The 20,895-nt window shown below is 38.7% G+C and overlaps 2 protein-coding genes across 4 annotated transcripts; both read right to left on the bottom strand.

Moving 5' to 3' along the window:
* Positions 1–672: 672 nt before the first annotated feature.
* On the bottom strand, positions 673–8,486 carry znf740b (zinc finger protein 740b). Of its 3 annotated transcripts, XM_027145270.2 has the most exons (7): positions 8,331–8,486; positions 6,984–7,074; positions 6,553–6,735; positions 5,133–5,267; positions 4,827–4,956; positions 3,892–4,010; positions 673–2,893 (listed from the first exon to the last, which is right to left on the bottom strand). In XM_027145270.2, exons 2-7 carry the CDS (start codon positions 7,026–7,028, stop codon positions 2,723–2,725), a joined length of 783 nt encoding a protein of 260 aa, XP_027001071.1. In that variant the 5' UTR covers positions 7,029–7,074; positions 8,331–8,486; the 3' UTR covers positions 673–2,722. The 3 variants fall into 3 exon arrangements, with proteins under 3 accessions (XP_027001071.1, XP_027001073.1, XP_027001072.1); XM_027145272.2 differs by lacking the exon at positions 5,133–5,267; XM_027145271.2 differs by lacking the exon at positions 6,984–7,074 and having other exon boundaries at positions 8,331–8,470.
* A 1,920-nt stretch (positions 8,487–10,406) lies between these two features.
* csad (cysteine sulfinic acid decarboxylase) lies at positions 10,407–19,796 on the bottom strand. Its single transcript, XM_027144509.2, has 14 exons — positions 19,648–19,796; positions 18,137–18,282; positions 17,911–18,037; positions 17,737–17,827; positions 16,227–16,449; positions 15,331–15,410; positions 15,171–15,225; positions 14,858–14,974; positions 14,554–14,618; positions 13,482–13,563; positions 13,084–13,283; positions 12,927–12,978; positions 11,771–11,860; positions 10,407–11,678 (listed from the first exon to the last, which is right to left on the bottom strand). The coding sequence occupies exons 1-14, from the start codon at positions 19,667–19,669 to the stop codon at positions 11,505–11,507; spliced, it is 1,524 nt and encodes a 507-aa protein (XP_027000310.2). The 5' UTR covers positions 19,670–19,796; the 3' UTR covers positions 10,407–11,504.
* Between the last annotated feature and the right edge of the window lie 1,099 nt (positions 19,797–20,895).

Below are 20,895 nucleotides of genomic sequence, written 5' to 3'. Positions count from 1 at the left end.
AGAAGACACTGCAGTAATTGCTCCCCATCCACACACACTGTAAATCAGAGAGAGAAAGGATCCATAAAGCTCTCTACAATCCCAAAGCCAGCCTACTCATTACAGTACATTCATTTATCCGGCTTTCCAGCCATCATGTCCGTACTGTACACCTCATTAACTACCGTCTGTACTGAATGTCAACGTTGATGCTCCTATAGGACATTAAGTTGAGCCAACTGAGCCAAAGACTTAATTGCATCAGTGATTAGTATCAAGAATCTTCCCTTATTAACGTCAACATTGCCAGAGATATAGACATGACTTCACTAAGTAGTGGCTCGCCCTCCGCTGGCTCAAGCAGCCTTAAAATGGCCCGATGACCCTTTTGTGGACCTTTAAGATGCTTCTCGAAAACCACAGCGTCAGGTCACAGGGGCGTGTCATAAAGTGTAGTAATGGACAGCAAATCATCCCAGGCCCATGGCACCCTTTTTAGAGGTTAAAAAGTCACACATTTAGTGCAGATAGTACTTTTTACAGAAGGTGAATTTGGTGTGTGGTGCCACCTGCTGGCCAACAAAACAACTACAACACGTGAGATAATAAAACATCTTGCAAGTCTACGTCCAATGTCTTTAATTTTTTTTTTTTTTTAAGAAATAAATAAATAACAAAAACAAATCACACATCTCTGGAAAAAGAAAACCATTTATTGTTTTCTGAGAACCTAAAATTTCACTCACTACACAGAGCCCAGATGGGTGAGAAGGATTTTAGTGTGCATGTTTTGCGCATGAGAAAAGAAGAAGAAAAAAAGAAAAGAAAAAAAATACATAAAACGCATTTTTTTCTTTATTTAACAGCACGATACAATATGTTTGAGAAACTGAGCTTCATGCAAATCTACTTGTTAAAAACAAAACAAAAAAATTAAAACACAATTAAAAAAACAACATGGCTACTAGTTAACAGCTGCAGCCGTCTAAAAAAATTATTTCAAAAATAAAAACAAAATCGAATAAGATTCAATCAATCAATCTGCATGTAGTCCGTGTTCAGTGTTTAAAGTCTGTAGTACCTGGATTTCTAAGGAACTACTGGTCCGTATATAAAAAAAAGACTAAATGCTAAAATCACACACACACACCGTTAGCCTTACTTTGCCGATCCAGTGTTTGAGTCCCAAAAAATTTCTATAAACAGCATCAGGAGTTTAAAAAAAAAAGTAACCAAAAACAAACAAAATAAAAACACACTCTCACACACGGGTTCATACTTTTCTAATCTGGCCTCCAAAATAAGAGTTCTACACACAGAAATGTACAGAAATGCATTTCACTGAGGCTTGCATCATAGTGGACCACTTTATCTTAGTCACTCTGGATAAGAGAGTCTCCACAAGTCCTAGACCTGTAGACGATACTGCAAGGACACGCTTTGTTTGTACTTTGACACTATCGTGAATGTGGATGGAAAAAAAACAAGAACTGTTAAGGTAAAGCAGTTATCAGTGATGCGTAATGAAACCACGGCTAAATGTAAAACTACTACTTCTACCGTTAAGATCCTAATTTTTCTAAACTGTCTTGAGGTAAAAACGGATTTTAATGGGAAATATATTTGTCATTGAGATTTACCCTATTTTTACGCTAGCTAGCGAGCGACAAAGCAACAGACCACGATGTTGTTTTCTACATTCACTGCACTGATGTCAAGAGACGACCGACAGACGCAGAAACTGGCTTGAATAATTTCCAGCTGGTCTGCTGACTTTTCTACAGTTACTCGCATGCAATTTTACAGTTTGATGCACAAAAATGGAAGAAACCGTTACTTCTTATCCTGTTAGCAGCTTGCTTTGCGAATCTGTCATTAACAGGTTAATTGACTTATCGTCCACCTCGTGTCAAAGCCGACACGTACCCCGTTCATCGGGTCACAAAGTCGAGCTGTGACATTTTGCATGAACAGCGACATTGAACACTTAAAACTTTCCACCGTTGTTTTCTCACATCGTAATAGAAAATACTGAATAGAATTTGCACGACTGCTTAGTTTTAGTGCTGACAGCTATATAATGTGTACGTGATTCACTCATGACTGTAACTCTAAGTATTCTTTCAAAAAATAAAAATAAAATAAAACACAGAATCTATCTTTGATATTTCTGATATTAATTTGTTAAATAAATGAATGTCGGTGTATGAATGGTGCATACATGAAGGCAGGGTCTTGTAGCCTAGCACCTCTGTCACTAATTCCTGCTTGACTTGATACTATTAAAAAAACGGTGGAAATATCACAAGGCCACACGTGACAACGGCTGAAGAGCTGTTTTCTGTGATTTGTTTTTTAAACCGTCTTGTGTGTGTGTGTGTGTGTGTGTGTGTGTGTGTGAACCCCTCCATAGTAATAAAGGATATAGGATAGGACATATAGCCATATAACCCACTCCTTTCTCCTCTACAGGACTCGTTATGTGCACAGAGTAAAAAAAATGCCTGTGCAGTAAAAAACTACGCCAACCCTCCCAGAGGCTGACTGCATCTATAGAAAATACTACAAAAATCCCTCCCTTCTCAAGTCAAATCAGCTTGGAAATACAGCTGAATATGCCAGAGTTGAAGTGAGTCTTTTCCCAGAGTGTCCAGCATCAGTCTGATGCAGTGAAGTGATCCCGAGTGGCTGTGCACGAGTCCACCCTGCTTTCACAGAGCTGAAGGGATGCTTGGGAAAGCGGTTACACGGCAAGCTGGCTGCTGCTGCTGTTGGCCTGTAGGGGGCTCCATGACTGCTGTGCAGGTTCCTGTGAAAACGATCGACCGTCACAGCACGACGTGTCCTCCTCCTTTGGGATGCCGACGACACACATGCGCCGGTGCCGCAAGAGCCGGTCTGTTCTGGAGAAGTTCTGTGAGAAAGAAAAAGGGATTTATTAAAGATGAGCATTAATAAACATCTCGGATTTCAGTGTTGTCTAAACATCTAACAGGGCTTTCACACTGGCAGGTTGTTTTGAACAGAGCAGCGTGAAATGTGGACCAATAAGCACTTGTGGTAGCGAACTGTACAGGTGGCGAGAACCCAACAACCTGTATGAGGTGGCGAGAGGACGGATGCACTGGAACGTTGTGGGACACAGAAGACACCAGGACCCTTACTGTGCATAACAGCACCGGAATAATGAGTAAAAAAAAAAAAAAAAAATAGCGAGTTGTGCGTTCTGTGAACATTTGTTATATTGGGGTTCGACTGAATCAAGCGTCCAGATCAAACCAGACCAGAATAATCGCACTGGTATTCAGAGCGCAGCAAAGGTGCCCAAGGTGAAAAACGTCTGCCTCGCAGGTCCCTGTGAATTTCCTGTTCCTATAGCAACAATAAAGTAATATGGTGTGTTTGAGGGGGAGAAAAAAGGTATAATTTCAGAAACAATGATGTATGACTTTCAAAATTCCAGCACCGCAAGGTTCCTGAAAAGCAACCTTTCCCCCTTGACCCTTCTCGCTATCCTCAATTATTGTTGCTATGGGAACAGCTAATTCCTAGGGACCTGCAATGCAGCGTTCCACCTAATCTAAAGATATTGTGTAGAATATCTGAAAGGTATACAAGGGAGCCTGGGGGGCGTGCAACACGGTGTTTCTTGTCACACAGGTCACAAACAAATGACACTCAGTGTGTAAATATATTGTATTTCAGTGCGACTTAGAAAATAAATAAATAAACACTGGAAGATAGATAGATACTGTAGACAGATAGACAGACAGATAGATAGATAGATAGATAGAAAATGCACTGTTAGTTTAGAGTAAGTTTCAGACTTTGGGCCCTTACTAGACATCAAAGCATTTGTGTGTGTGTGTGTGTGTGTGTGTGTGTGTGTGTGTGTGTGTGTGTGTGCCTGACCTGTTGACATCGGTCACACTGATAAGGCTTCTCCCCACTGTGCACACGTTTGTGTCTCTCCAAGTGGTAGCGCTGAATAAACCGCATGTCGCACATGTCGCACCCGAATGGCTTCTCACCTACACACACACACACACACACACACACACACACACACACACACATTACGTCCACTGTTCCTTTTCACTGAGAGAAATACTGCACCTTGTATGGACATGAATCGAATATAAACCATAAACTAACATCGGTCACGTGATAACAATCTGAGAGAGTGAAGAGCAGCAGGAATGTTTTAAGTCACATTTTTCCTACAAAATGTTCCATTCAGCAGAATTCAGGTGGGGTAAGAAGCTCAGACAAGCATCAGGGTGCTAACTGTTAACTCATTACCCAGGCAAATGTTAGTGTGGCACAGAGAATGAGCGCATGTCCAAAATGCAAAGCGCAAACACAAATGACACTGTTAAAAAGCTTTGCTTACTAGTGGAGATAATTTACATGTCCGTACACACAGGTCCTAATGCTCAAACTGCACACACTCCTAATCATACGCTTTAGTACAGCAGGAAGAAAATCATTTGTCAACTCCAAGGTGCTCATGAGACTCGAAAAGAGTCAAGAAATGTATTGAAGTGGAAGAAAAAAAAAACTGTCAGGCAAAATGTTACCTTTGACTGAAGCAAAGCGCTGACTATAATCTCTTAAACACTAAATAAATCTCTCCTCCCAGAGAACATCACCCTAGCAACATGTTTCTGACCGATCGGAATGGAGCAGCGTCGTAGCACAAACCTGCAGTCTATGTCTCAATGTGAAATCTTTGATTGTCCATCTTTACCGAACAACGGACGACAATTCGTTTTCAATCGGGACAATCCCAGAGTGAAGGGCGGGGATTTGAGCAGGAAGTGACACGGCTGTGTCCCGAAGCTCACCTGTGTGAGTGAGGATGTGGCGTTTGAGATGGTAGCTGCTGCGAAACGCTCCGTAACAGTGCTCGCAGATGAAGTTCTTCTGTACGTGGGAGTTAAGAGAACCGTCATCGCTTGGTTCAGGTATCTCCACCTGTGTTTGTACACACACACACACACACACACACACACACACACACACACACACACACACACAGAGAAAAGTGTGTTTAATTCTATACAGATAACCTACAAATTCCACGTTTTTGGATTATGGATTCTCTCACTTCAGGATGTCCTTGGAAAATAACACACAGATCAGTTACTTGCCTGCACTTTTTCTCTCACTTTGGACGGTGTTCCTGACTTCCTGTTTTTCTTCTTTGACGGCACGTTCTGGCTCGCATGCATGTCCTTCTCCTCCAGCAGCCGGTTAGAGTGGAACTCTCTATCCTTATTAATGAGCTATGAGTGACAGGAGAAACCTGTTGAATCTCTGTTTTGTTGTGTTTTGGTCTTGTTGCTGTTGTGTGTGTGGGTAGGGCTGGGCGATATGGCCTAAACTAAAAAATCCCCCGATTTTTTTCACAAAAAGTTTACGATTTACGATTTAAATAGATTTTTCTTGTATATTTATATACATACACCTGAGACAGATTCCAAGGGACCATCTGCAAAGTGCAAAACCCGAAAAGCGAATACTATAAAACGGTCAATGACTTCACTGTAATGCACTGTACTGTCACCAAATTCAGCTCGCACACCACTGATGTCCTGATAGTTATACTACAACACATATTTGGGGGAAATGTCTTTTTTTTATGATTTTTCATATTAAAAAAAAACAGTACAGTGTATTACAGTACAGTGAAGTTATTGAATGGTTTTATAGTATTCGCTTTTTTTTGTGTCGCAATACACAACATAGAGTATAATGTTTGTTGATGCGTATAACAGGAATTCTCTGCATCCATGATCGCTTACCAATGGGCAGTTTGTAAAAGACGGTGGGTTGTTTTTTGGCGGTGTGTTTGTGCTGCCGCGGTCTTTTTCATTTCGCGGGGCGTAATATCTCTCCCACTCGACAGCATGCCTCTGTTTAAGGTGCTGCAGTAAATTAGTCGTACTGCTACCTTTGCTAGCAACAGACTTTAAACACACTTTGCAGCGGGGTGTTTGTGTGTTCTGCGTCTGACGCCACAAAACCGAACCAATTCCATATGACAGATGACACTGTGCTTTTCTCGGAAACGAGTTCTTCCCTGCTCGCTGTCATGTTGTTTGTGTATCTCTATGGCAAACGTGCAGGGGGAGGGAGGGCTGAGCCCATTTGGGAACTACGGAAGCCCAGAGGGGAGCGTCAGCGGATGTTAAAGAGAAAACCGATTTTCATTCAAACAAATCGACGTAAACTACACATTCGATTTATCGCCCAGCCCTATGTGTGTTTTTTTTTTTTCCATTTTATTATTTGTGTGTTTTTTTTCTGTTGTTTTTACATTTTGTGATTTGTTGTCTGTGTTTGTTTTGTATTGCACCTTGTGATTCATTATTGTGTTCTTGCTTGTTCCATTTTTTGATTTGTTCTTTTGTTTTGGTAAGTTGACAATTTTGTGTTTCTGGTTTTCTTGTTGCACTTCTGTTTCGTTCACTGTTATGTTTTTGTCGCTCTGCTTTCTGATTCGTTATGTTTTTGACGTTGTGTTTGTGTTTTGTTTGTTCGTGTACTTTGATGCCCAGTTTGTCTTACCATGGGTGAGCAGCTGACTCCAGACGGCAGCACCATGTGACTGTGGTGACTGTGGGCTTCCTGGTTGTGACTGTGGTTGTGGTTCTGGCTCAGTGGAGACGTCATCTTTTTATGGCTGGCTGGAGAACTGGCCTGCACCAGAGCCATACTGGAGAGCACTGCCTCACAGCCCAGCAACCCAGCCTGCCACAAATACACAAACAAACACACACACACCGGTTATGACAGTCTGGGGATATAACAATCCATCATTATAATCATCTTCTTTTTACTGACCACTACAGAGCACTGATTTCTGTCAGCTTCGGGTCCAGTTCGAGATTAAGCCAATTTTTAATGGAAAGCAAGTTATGATTGACAGCGGAAGCATGTGATATGAAACGGAACACAGTTAAAAATGCAAATAACTTTGGGAAGAAAAAAACACTGACCCATTTCATGTGCTCTCGGACTGGGTTGTTGGAAAGCTGTGACATTGCACTGATGTGTAATGGGTGGGTCGGAGGGACAGAGAGCGTCGCACTGGGCAGAGAGAATGGAGAGGTAACACAAAGTCAGCACGGGCGTGAGCCGAGAAATGATCTAAAACGAATACGGTTCTCTAACTCCAGTCAGGAGTCTTCAAGCTGGAAGACCACCAGATGGTACTGGGTCCCAGCACCCCAGGACTGGAACTGGGGAACCTGGATCTATATGCACTCCGAAATAAAAGTACCAAACATGTCACTGGTGTAGAACCATCAAAGATACCTGAAAACATGATCGGTGTATGCGTTGAAAAAATGTCGATAAATAGACTTTAAAGATATTTAAAGCTACACCAATTCAATTTATTTGTATAGCACTTTTAACAATTTCCCATTGTCTCAAAGCAGCTTTACAGAAGTATGGAAACAGAAGAAAAAGAAAGAAGAAATAAATATATAATAATAATAATAATAAGAAGAAGAAGAAGAAAAAATAAATATAAAAATAAATAAATGAATACATACTTTTAAAAAGAATATAAAAAAGATTAACTTAAAATTTGTAATACTATATCCACCCCTGTCCCTAACGAGCAAGCCGGAGGTGACGGTGGCAAGGAAAAACTCCATGAGAGGTCATGAGCAAGAAACCCTGAGAGGAACCAGAATCAAAAGGGAACCTCATCCTCAATTGTGTGACATGCTACAGTAAATAGTGTGCATCACATGCATCAGGTATAAGATGTACTAAAAAGGTCCAATAGGATGTATAGATAGATATATATCAATATATATATATTATATAAAATAAAAGTCATCTTTATTATGACTTTTATCTTTAAATAAATAACTACCATTTAAAAAAAAACAAAAACGAAAAAAAAAAAAACAACGCACGTGCACAAGTGTAATGAAGGCAATGGAAAAAGCCACAATGAGGAAATAATACAGAAGATTTATGTAATGAAATGTAGGTTGTTGTTGTTGTTTACATATTTGTTTACATATTACATGAGATTAGTGAGCACTGAAGCAGCAGACTAGCTAAGAGCTAAAGATCTTACAGGTTTACAAATCTGTTTAAATGACTGTAGAACAACCTTTGGGCTGTGCAGTGAACTATAGACGTGTTTGTGCTCCTGTTTAACCTCCTGCATCATCACAACAACAACAACAACAACAACAACAACAACAACAACAACAGGGCGTGTGTTTATTAACCGTCACTTCAGCGTCTAACAAAACAAACCCGTCGCTATCGAGGGAGTTATATTAAGGCGCTACAGATACACCTTAGTGTTTTTTATTTACCTTCCGTTTCTGTAAGAGGAATATTTGTCGTCGGAGTTCTTTTTTTTTTCTCCCAGTTTACAAACACAGGAAACACCACCGGAAGTGCTCTCAGGGGAGCGCGTGGCACGTGACCAAGAGTCTGGAGAAGCCGGTTTGTTTCTTCCGGTACGACAGAGGGCGCTCGAGAATAACTCAGGGTTAGAGTAAGGTGCATAAAAATGTAATGCAATTTCTCTGTTTATATAATTTCCGAAACATTTCTGAACGAGTCTGTGTTTTCATATTTTTCTGATTTCTGATTACAGATGATTATTTCTGATTATAAATACAAACGTATAAGTTTAACACCAAAATCTGAACCTTTTCCAAGCATTATTAATATTGCATAATAATAATAATAATAATAATAATAATAATAATAATAATAATAATAATAATAATAATAATGCTATGAATTATTATTATTATTATTATTATTATTATTATTATTATTATTATTATTATTATTATTATTATTATTATTATAACATGCATTATTAATCATTAACTGACCAGGTGACTGAACCTCTGCCCACTTGTGGCCTTAGACTCCTGAATATGTGATCACAATGTGATCTACAGTCGTAGCCCAGCCATGTTAAGACTGGATGTGTTGTGTAAGACTGGTTCTGTTCAATACGCTTGTAAAGAATGATTCATTGAGTTCCCAGAGCATTTCAACTCAACCCAGTCTGGAGTTTTTACACAAGCCAAACTGCTGTTTTCTGCATGATCTAATACACTAAGCTGCTACCACATGAATGACTGATTAGTGATACTAAAGAGGAGATGTTGTCTTTTGCATCAATACAACATTTATCAGACTGTATATTTATAATCACACCCTCCAGTGTCACCCATATGAGGATGATGTTCCCCATTGAGTCTGGTTCCTCTCAAGGTTCCTTCCTTTACCATCTAAGGGAGTTTTTCCTCCCAACAGACACCTGAGTCACCTCAGACTTGTTCACTGGGGATAAATACATACACATTTATATATCTATCTAATATTAATTTAGAATTTTGTATTCTATTAATCTTTATATTATTCTTTATAATAACCTTTTGTTCTATGTTTATGTTCTGTAAAGCCGCTTTGAGACGACGTCCATTGCAAAAAGCGCTATACAAATAAACTTGAATTGAATTGAATATTTGTCTAAACATCGGTCTGTGTTACGCACAAACAAAATGTTTCTGTAAAGTTTCTGAACACGAAATACATTGAAGTTTGCTGGGTTTTGCCCCAAAACAGGAGTAAGTGCAACAGTCAAAGTCTCCAGAACAGCTGTGTCAGCTAATGACCTTATAAAACTGCTCAAACTTAACAAAACTAATAGTTTGGTTTTTTTTCTTTAAAAAGCAAAGGTCTGTCAGACCAAATATTGACTTAAGTTTAATTTATTACTGTGTACTGTTCTTTACAGAATTCTTTTTACTTACTTTTATTTTTATACTTTTTTATTTCTTTTTTATTTACATACATACATACGCAGAAATGCAGCGAAGAGAGCTCTTGTTCACAAAGCGTTTTCTCATCAGTCTGACATGTCGACGCTTCTACTTGTTTTTTCCATTAAAAGTAATATTTGTGCACAAATCCTGTCGTTTAAAGTCTGTGTTAACGGAAAATTCCATCCTTAAATATATGTTTATTCATTTATATGAGTTTTAAGATGTGCTAATTTGTTGGCTGGTGCTTAATTTTTTTTAATTAGTTTGAGACAGCATTTAATAGAGAAAATATGCTCTCGGACACACTGGACAATCTCAGCAGGAGCTTCCTTTCTCACTCACAACTGGTGTTTTAGTAATGTTCACTGCCATATTAATGAGACGTCTCGTGTAGAATCAGTGGCGACAGCAAACGTTAGACTTGAAAAGTTGGATGTGATGGACAGACTAAAGCAGTAAAGTTCTACCGCACTGCTCAGTTCTGACAGGAATTCATTATCTATAGTAAAAAATATACCCCCAAAAAATCTCATATAATCATTAATCATTTTTAGAACAGCATCTATCATATGTTGTGTATTAATATCACTCTATGAGCCATTCAGGGTCTTTTTTATTTCTTTAATTAATAGAAGAAGAAAATTCAGAAGTATACAAATACACTTATGTATCAAAAGTTGATGCTACAAAACAAACAGCCGTAACTAATCAATTGCAATGGGTTTACGTTTTGACTTCTAGCTACTAGACACCAGTCTACAATTCATCCTAACCCAGCAATTTCCGTTGAAGCCTCTTAAATCGATTCATTGCGTTAATATACATTCAGTTGTCAGTTTGTGTATTACAGCCAGTCTGATCTACATTCATCAGGTACAGCTACCATATAGGTGAACAATTCCGCTCTATAGCCGACCTGACGATATGAATAATTTCCATCCCCTCTTCTGTATCCATCAGCGATTTTATATCTATAAAGCGCACCAGTATGACAGCTGTACCTAATAAACCGTCCATTTAGCAGATCTAGCACAACATAAGTCCTTGATATTACAACATAATAGTCAGTAGGCTGTTGACTATACGAAAAGCTCTTCCTTTTACTTTATTAAAAGTAATAAAATTGACCTAATGCTACATTCGTTTTATTTTTTATCATGTTGACTAGAGCAAAAAAAATAAAAGACTGACAGTAAATCTGTCTATGAGCGGATGATGTAATTAAGATGCAGAAAGAAGTGTGTGTAAAAAGGGGGGGGTTGATGAGTGTATGATCGAAGGACTGTGGAGAAAGAAAGAAAGAAAGAAAGAAAGAAAGAAAGAAAGAAAGAAAGAACAGTCTCATCTAAAACCTGCATAGGAAGGAGTCTGCTTCGATTCAATAGTTTGGAAGAAGTCTGGAAGACAAACGAGGTCTACACCCAGAGAAGAAGAATTGAAAGGAAAGTTGAACAAGAAGTGATGAATAAAAGAAGCACCGTTTTCTGAGAAACTTCGTTTCGTCAGTGGTCCCCCGTCTTATCAGCAAAGCGCCAGTCCTGTTCCAGATAAATTACAAACTGATTTATGAAACTCACTGCTTGTGCTTGTCTAAGAAATTCAAAAGGTGATATAGAGCGACCATATAGAGCCTCTCTGAAAAGACCAATGCTGGGCAATGACCACAGGATGAATGATGATTCAGCACCAGGAGCACATTTACAGATCTTTCCCCAGTCTCTCAATCTCATCCAGGAAGAAGTCCAAGTCGCTTTGCTGCAGCTGAGGAGAAAGGATGACCATGCGGAAAAAATTGACTCGACCATCCAAAGGCTGATATCCGACCATCATAGAGCCACATTTCACCATGCGTTCCTTAATAAGCGGCGCCACCTGGTGGAACAAATCAGACATTACATTATATTTGATATATTTTAATAAAAGGCAGTAAGTAACACGTTATCTGGTTTTCTCCATAGACTAACCTTTGCTAATTTATCCTTGTAATCTGCGTCATTTTCCTTCCCTCTCAGGCTGGGAGGCACGAACCAGAAGCACACGTTCACAAACTGCGGCTGTGGAGAAACGTAAAGGAAATAACGTTTAAAATGTTGTTGAAGGTTGACCTGCTTCTTCTAAATATGCAACTTCTCCTGCTTTTCCTGCTTAAGGCATGTGGTAGCCTAGTGGTTAAGGTGTTGGGCTACCGATCGGAAGGTTGTGAGTTCGATCCCAGGTTCACCAAGCTGCCACTGCTGGGCCCCTGAGCGAGGCCCTTAACCCTCAATTGTATAAGAATGAGTTAATGTAAGTCACGTCTGCCAAATGCTGATAATGCTGCCATAACAATTTATGAGGCTGTATAAAAGGGTTGGGGGCGTGTGATTGACAACACAAATGATTGACAAGAGGCCAATCCGAAGATGAACAAGCATATTCATTCATTCATTCATTTTCTACCGCAAATCCGAACTTCTTGGATCATGGGGAGCCTGTGCCTATCAGGAGTCATCAGGCAAGACAGAATACACCCTGGACGGAGTGCCAACCCATCGCAGGGCATACACACACTCTCATTCACTCACACACAATTTTCCAGAGATGCCAATCAACCTACCATGCATGTCTTTCGACCGGGGGAGGAAACCAGAGTACCCGGAGGAAACCCCTGAGGCAAGGGGAGAACATGCAAACTCCACACACACAAGGCAGAGATGGGAATCGACCCACCAACCCTGGAGGTGTGAGGCAAACGTGCTAACCACTAAGCCACCGTGCCCTTTAACAAGCATATTAAAGACCCAAATTTTTCTATCTACGTAATACACCTATCCTTAGACACTGGCTTTAATGATGATTATTATTACTATTTATTCACTTATTTATTTTTTGAGTTGTAACACGATGTCCAAGTACGCTTAATAGTAGACAGTCCTTGCTAGTGGGAACTGCTATAAATTTGGGGGCGGAGCTTTGTGTATATGGGTGGAACTAGTGGAGGAAATTATATATATATATATATATAATTCCTAGTGTTCTTCAACTCCATCTAGAGTTTAGATGGGTTAGAGACTTATTTTACAGAAACTGTAGCTAGCGCACCTTTAAATGCATTAGATTTGAACAAAAAGAATTTGTTACCTCAGAGACCAGCTGAAATCCTGCTCTTTTCTTCATCTCCTCAACAAGATACCTAAAGCAATGAGCAAGGTAGTGATCCATCACCACACCGATTCCCATGTTAGAGTATATTAAATGTACATATAGGAATCATTTTCTGTTTCCCTTTTTTGTTTACCTTCTATGAGCGAAAGCCTTGTCGACACGGTCAGCGAGGCCCTGTGAGCCTACTGCCTTCCACATGAGCCACAGTTTCAGACAGTCCACTTTGCGTCCACACTGGACGGACTTATCCCCGGTGTCTAGACGCGTGTCGTAGAACTTGTCTTGTTGAAACAAGTAGGTGGCGTTGGCACAGTGGCAACGCATCAGCAGGTTCTGGGAAGAAAAATGTCATCTTGTGGTTGAGATCCATGCAAAGGACAACTGTCATTTTCAGAGCTATATACTGTAGTATGTAGTAGCACATGTCAAAATTTTAGCATGGATTTTCCACGCTGTCACACAATTTTCATTTCTTTGCTCTATGATTTCATACTAAACTTTTATTTAGGATCAAAACCCACAATATCGTACCGTCGTGTCTCTCAGCAGAATAACGGAGCACTGAAGGCCGGTCATCAGCATTTTATGTGGATTCCAGGTTAGAGAATTTGCCCTGAATACAAAGAGAAAAAAAAAAAACAGGTAAAAGGATCAGGAAGAAGTTGCTTCCTGCTTTTATTGTGGTTGTCACAATAAACACAGGTCTGTTAAGTTTTCTGGAGGCTGTCAGTTGCATTATATCTTACTTAATGTTAAATTTAACAAAAAGAAGGAGCTTCAGTCTGGGATTTAGTTTTTATTCTTTTTGTTTGATGTATAAAGTCATAAATTAGTTAACAAAACTGAAATTTATAGGGTTTCCATTGTACCTGATGGGAATGGTATACAAAAAAAATGTTACTAGAGATTTAATGTTTCATAAAATGATGTTCTAGCACAAACTGTATCCGACGTACAGGTACACTACAATGGTATATGGTTTGGAATGCAACCCATCAGATAATATTCTTTTTCCTCCATGTTCTTCACATGTTGCTTGCAGGTCTTCCAGAGTAGATTTTGAACAGCTCTAGTTTTCTGCAGTAATTTTTTTAGAAGGTTTTTGAGGTTTTTATTTTCCCAAATCACATACTTATGCACTATTCTTCGAGCCCTGTGTAGACTAAATGCTGACACGTTCTGGCCGAGAAAACTTTTTCGAGACAGCCGACGACTTAAGAATGTCTTTTAAATCAGCCCATGTTGTATGATTTATTTTTCAATGATTTCAAAAATACATTATATTCTGTTCAAGCTGCTGAAGCGAAGTATATTGTTTAATATGGACAACGGGGAAACGGCCTATACTTCTGGTTACTGTTCCATTTGAGATGAGTAAATAATGCAAAATGTGAGCACAAAGTGTACAGTACAGTACGTCATTTGGGACGGAGCTTAAGTGTAGTGTTTCAAGATGTTCCAGTACTGTAGTTTTCCACTTTTTCTAGCTTTCTGCTTGTCCCTGTTTATTACTTTTGGTATCCTGGAATAAATTGTAGCATAGTTACAGTGCAGGTGACATCAGTGGAAGTATCGATAAAGCAATATTCATACGTGTTTATACCTTTCAAGTCCTGCGAGTAGATGTTTGAACTTTTTGGAAAACAGCACACTTCCTCCCCAAGCGGCCTGTGGAACAGATAAAGGGAAAGAACGTCTATCAAAACAAGGAGGCTTATCTGTACTTTCAGACGACTTTCTGCTCCTCGTCCAGTTCACACATTACTTGCTAACCTGCTGTTCTCAGAGCTAATGGAGTAACATTGTGAGCTTGCACAACAAGCCAAAGGTGCTGCAGATTCAGGGGAATTACTTTACACTAGTGTCCCATATGTAACACGACTGCTGATAAAGAGAACGTGGCTTACGTCAACGTGCATCCACATTCCGTTTCTCTCGCTGATGTCAGCAATGCGCTCCAGGGGGTCAAAGGCTCCTTGTACTGTGGAGCCGGCTGTAGCGTTGACAAAGAAGGGGTAAGCGCCCTGTCGTAAGGAGAACACGAGAATCAAATATTAAGCACCACATGTTTATTGGATCGAACTATAAAAATGTGGCACATTAAAACCACATCCAAATGCTTAGGTTGCTACTTGTACTTTCTTTGCATGTAATGTTTATGAAAAAAAAAAAATACAATATGATCAGATGAAAAGTCAGTTGGAAGGATAATGCATATACTTGTGACTTGGCATGAACAATTTTAGCTTCGAGATCTTCTGGGATCATTCTGCCACTGTGGGTACAGAGAGGTTAAAGGAGGATGAAGTGGACTGCAGGCGATGTGGCGTACCGTATGCAGAAATATACAACCGAAACACCCGTATATAAAAAAATTTACCTGTCATCCACTTTCACGTGGTAAACGTTCTCTGTCCCGATGCCGAGGAAGGCGGCCGACTTTTTCATCGAGTAGTGGCTCTGTAAGGAACGAGGATGGAATTTACTATATTTCCCTCACACATTCTGTTCTTCTAAGTACAACCTCAAATGGCATGACATTGTTTTTTTTTTAATTAGTATTTTTATTGGTGGCTCAATTGTTAAAGCTCTTGATTACTGATCAGAAGGTCAAAGGGTCAAGCCCCAGCACTGACAATTATCCCTCTCCTGTCTCACCCTACGCACTGACCCCAGAATCCTAAGCTAGGAAATGCCACAGAATGAATTTCACTATTCTGTAACGTATATGTGACTAATAAAAACATCTTCTAGCAGTTTCCCATTCATTTCATATAGAAAGTGAAATATCTGCTTTTTTAAGTTCACCATGAAATCTAAATAAGTATGTTAACTTTGGTAAATTATCTAGTAACGTTTTCAAATTAGCTAGTTAAGCTAGTTAAGTTTTATGCTAACAGGCTTGTTGAATTAGCTAGCTAGTTAAGTTTGGATTTCATCGCTGATATTCTCAACCTTAAAAAAAGCTGATCAGAGAGTGTACTTTACTCGATGTACGTCTGAGTTAGCAGAATAATTTTATTCTGCTTAGCAAACTAGCTAGACATGCAGGTCTGGATGTGATTAACTTTAGATTGGTCAGATTTCCTCATCAGCTAAAAGATATTTATTTTTACTCTGTTTTTTTATTTTATATCTCTTTCCTCCATACTTTTTCCCTGTACTTAACCGATTGCTTGTCGATTTTAACGATATCAGGTGAAAGACACAAAGCAAACAGTTATGATGATTGTGATGATGTTTATTTACCCGGAACCCTGTTATTTTTATCTTTACCTCCTGTGACGTAAACACAGCGAGACGTGGGACAGACCACAGGCCTTTCGTCTTCACCTGAGGAAAGGCCCAGTATCGAGCCACGTTCATGGCATACATGTTAGAAATCGAACCTCCTGGGCAGAATATGCCGTCGCCCTCTGCCCAGCCCACCAGGGAGCGCAGACTACGGAGAACCACTTCCTCCATCAGAACGAAGACTGGAGCCACCTCGTAGGTGTACCTGATAGAGACAACGTTTTGTCAGATCTGACAAATCACAAATGGAGAATTCATTTATTAATGATCATTGTATTCACGGCAAAATGACTCAGTGGTATGATGTTGATGAAAACTCTGGGCTGCAGGGTTATGAAGTAAACCCTTATAAGATTAAGGTGGAATGAAACTTCCATAGATTCTATTTCTTGCATGTTTGTTCATGTATTCTTATTAAACAGTTATAAGAGACGTTTATGTTAAGGAGTCTTAAGTGTCAGTATTTTGTAATAGTATGTTTACAACCACTGACACTCTTGATGACAGAGTAAATGAGAAAGAAAAGAGAAGCTGGTGAAAAGAGAACAATGAATGTTTTTAACTCTTTTCCCCCCCAGAAGGAAAATAAATGGAAATTCCTCCTGATTGCTTGCGTCTATGTTCAGTGTTGAATGGCTTTGTTCATGTCTCAATCCACAGCGGTGGTAAATATGAAGCTCGTTTGAAAATAGACACTCAGTGTTTTAAGAATTTGTATTTTTTAATAGCTTTTCTGTTTTTCCCTAGCCTACTAGGAATGATTTATTTATTTATTTCTTTATTTAAACAAGGTTGGTTTAATCAAACTCATTTCTGCTCTCTGATACGCTTTAACTGCTTATTCATAACCATCTAATAAATAATTCATTTGTTTAAACTGTCCCATATCCATTCCTTTGGCAAATGGAAACTCTGGTGTACTGGTTAAAAGGGTTAAATTATCACAGGAACTAAACTGTTAATGTTCACCTTCCACTTCACATCACACAAACCCATCATGCGTTATTTTCCTATAACCGGATGCCCCATGTGTTTAATTCCTTACATAATGCCATAAACATGCTTGGTTATCTCTTTTTGACTCACACGCACACACGGATGAAGAGCTTTGCTGTGATAAACTACTAAATCTTGGACTGGATGCCAGTGACCATTGGACCCTTTATGCATGCAAAGAAATATTAAAATGTATCATGGATATTATCTTGGATTTTTTTTTCCAACACTCATCCACTTTGATGATGCAAACGATTCAGGGACTGAAGACGATCCTGGACTAAAGGACTCACAGTATTGAAATATATAAAGTGGTTCTTTACACTGACCTTTGTGCTTCATTTTTCTGAGAAATTATAGCACTTGGCTGTTTATTGTGTCTATTACATGAAGGTTACTGAGGTTATTCAGCCGATGTATCATCTAGTAGCGACAGTAGTAATGCTCTTATCTGTTGTCCAAGGGCGCACATTTGTGCCAACTAGGCCACACTTACTGACTGGTGTTGAGTGTCTCTGTAAGGAGTCGTCCGGTCAGGGCATGATAGTCCACTCCAGCAAACAGCTGATTGAAGAAACGAGGGTGATCTGGAAAGAACGAACGCACTGCTGCGGATTTCCTCTTGGCCTCAGATCGTTTAGAATGAACAGATATAATGTAGGTGACTTACTGGTTTTCACGCTGTACTTGGTGACATCGTGTACTCTCTGCAGCAGCTGTTCATGAGATTCCCCATGATCTCTCAGCTCCAAGTCCAAAAGAGCCCTCAACTGCTCAGGATCCTTCCACTCACACACCTGTAAATGTATGCATGTACTGTACACATGTTTTGTAACATACACACTCTTGTATATTTTACTATGTTGTGCTTAGAATCATTGATTTGCTTATCAGACCTTTTCCTTCACATCTGTAGCCTTGTGAACCGCCTCCTCCAGGATCACTTTAAAAGCCTCGGAGAGGAACTGCTCACCTGCTGAAGGGTCCAGTTCAACTTTGTCCGCATGATGGTGGCCATTTGTGACTTTGCTCATAGTGCACTCTAAAGAATTAAACAAAATTACATGTAGAATGAAATTACATTAACAAATTTAAAATATGACATCAGTTTTTTGTTAACAGCTAAGCTAATGAAAACAATTAACACAAAATGAGAGAGGAGTGAATCTTGTTCACGGACAAAATGATTCACTGACCAAACATTGTGAATATTAGTCATAATATGATTTACCAATGATTTATGATTTACTCAAAAAAATCTCTTTTATCACCAAAAGTATTCACTGCTCCACTAAAACAAAAAAAGGGACTCAAATACTGATCTGCTTAATGAGAAAGGAGTAAATCTTGGTCAAGATTCGACTCAAACACCGGGCCTCTAAAAAAATCTATGTTATAGGCAAAATGATTCATACAATTAATTCACTGATTCAGAGTTTAATTTAATGAATCTTTTATGACTTAGATCATTGTGAAATGATTTTTTGACTCAAACACTGCAAAACGGAGAGAAGTGAATTATGGACCTTAATTCAATGCTGTCTTATTTAGCAATTCAGTGTTTGTGCGGGTGATTCGTTTCACAGTGATCTTGGTCATAATCAGAATCAGAATCAAGTTTATTGGCCAACACACAAGGAATTGACACACACAAGGAATTTGCTTCCAGCTGATTGTGACTCACAAAATTACAGATATAAATAACACTATACTATACATTTAGCTTGGACTATACAAGACAATACAGACGTTATGAGACAATATATGAGTATTAAATAGGAATACAGAATATATAACAGATCAGTTATGTATGTAACTATATACAAAATGATAAATGTAAATCATGGTCATGAAAAAATACTCAAACACTGATCATATGACAGGCAGAGGAGTAAATGAATCATTCATGAGAAATGATTCACTGAATCAAACTCAGCTTGTGATATGATTCACTGACTCGGACACCGTTCCGTTAAAAGAGAAGGGAGTGAATCACTTCATGTTAGGGAGTGATATAGGGAAAAGGATACCGATTTATTCCATGATCTTGTCATCTAATGATTTTTATTTGGAAATGTAAAAAACTGAATCTTTCTAAGACCAAACATTTAGATAATAATATAATTCCAGTTTGAACTTTAGGTATGGATTTATAAACAATGCAAATGTATGGATTATCCTGGAACATTTTTGAAAAAAAATAAACAAAACAAAAAAAAATGTAAAATTGTTTGTGTCCTGACATCATACAGACTGCATTGTTTTTATATTAGATATTAAAATATCATGCAACATTGTTTAATATAAATATTAAATATTCAATAGTTTATCATTTTGTCCTTGAGTTTAAAATGCCAATGTGTCTGCACAGGACACAGTTTTCAGTAGAAATGAAGCTTTTTCTCACCAATAGTAATGGTTGAACTCATGTCTGTAGTCGTCAATGTGGTCTGAAGTCGCACTTAAACCTATCCGTAATCCGATATAAAGTCTAATTTAAGCAGAACGGCTGACCAATCAGAAGTTAGCAGTGAGGACGCATCGTCACGCCATTGGTCCAGACAGGGCGGATTTCTTCTGGCTGCAAACCTCCGTGAAGCAGCAACTCAGAAAGGCAGTGAACCAAAAATAGTACAGAATTAACATTCAAGTCATTTTTAACCTCGACTCTTTTCCTATTTATAACCAATAGGGGAAAAAAAGCATGTCTTTATGCTTATAACATGCTGTAGCCTAAGTTATGAATAAGATGGATATCATTTCTAAAGTATCATTTCTAACGTATCATTTCTAATCATTTCCATATCCTTGAATTTCTAGAGCCCATAAATTTGTCATAAATTTTTAACGACATAACGATACAACCAATCAGCACGATAACCAGTATCATTAAGATTATAGATTATGTCCTATAATATAATGGGCCCATTTAAATCAGTATGCCATTAAACTGAGAAAAAAATATCTAAAGCCAATATAGCATTCATTTATTTACACACACACACACACACACACACACACACACACACACACACACACACACACACACACACACACACACACACACACACGTATTTTAGAAAGCAAATGCTGTCTATCAGATTACACTAGTCTGTTGTTGTTGTTGTTGTTGTTGTTGTTGTTGTTGTTCACGCACACCAATCATCGATCGCTTCATTTACATACAATTCCAGATTCACCAATCAGCGACCAGTTTCCAAAACGCGCTTTTATTGGACGCGTTACAGGACGTGTGAGTGAGATGGTGTGACCTGAAGTAAACTCATGTTATGGCACGTGAGTTACGTGAACACGTGTGAAAAAAATGTATTTATTTATGCAAATAATAAACCCTTTCGTCATAAACGTGCAAAGTAGAAGTGTTTAAATATAAATGAATAAATACAGTACATGTGGAACATACGTGTAGGGTCCAAGTGTCTTCATCAAAGAAAAAGAGGAAGATCAGAAAATCATAACATGCAACTTTCATGGAGGAAAACGATAAAGTTCAACCGTTTTTACACGAAACAACTTAGCACGAGGAAACAGGTTTCTAACAAACACGGCCAATTCGATATTTAACACATTCATTCTGCATTTTAAGAAAAAAATTGTGCTTGGATCATCCTACAAGAAAGTCTACAATAAATAC

The sequence above is a fragment of the Tachysurus fulvidraco genome, chromosome 23 (assembly GCF_022655615.1).
Source record: "Tachysurus fulvidraco isolate hzauxx_2018 chromosome 23, HZAU_PFXX_2.0, whole genome shotgun sequence".
Taxonomy (NCBI): domain Eukaryota; kingdom Metazoa; phylum Chordata; class Actinopteri; order Siluriformes; family Bagridae; genus Tachysurus; species Tachysurus fulvidraco.
The sequence above is the reverse complement of the archived record's forward strand: the minus strand, read 5'-3'. Positions and strand labels throughout refer to the sequence as shown.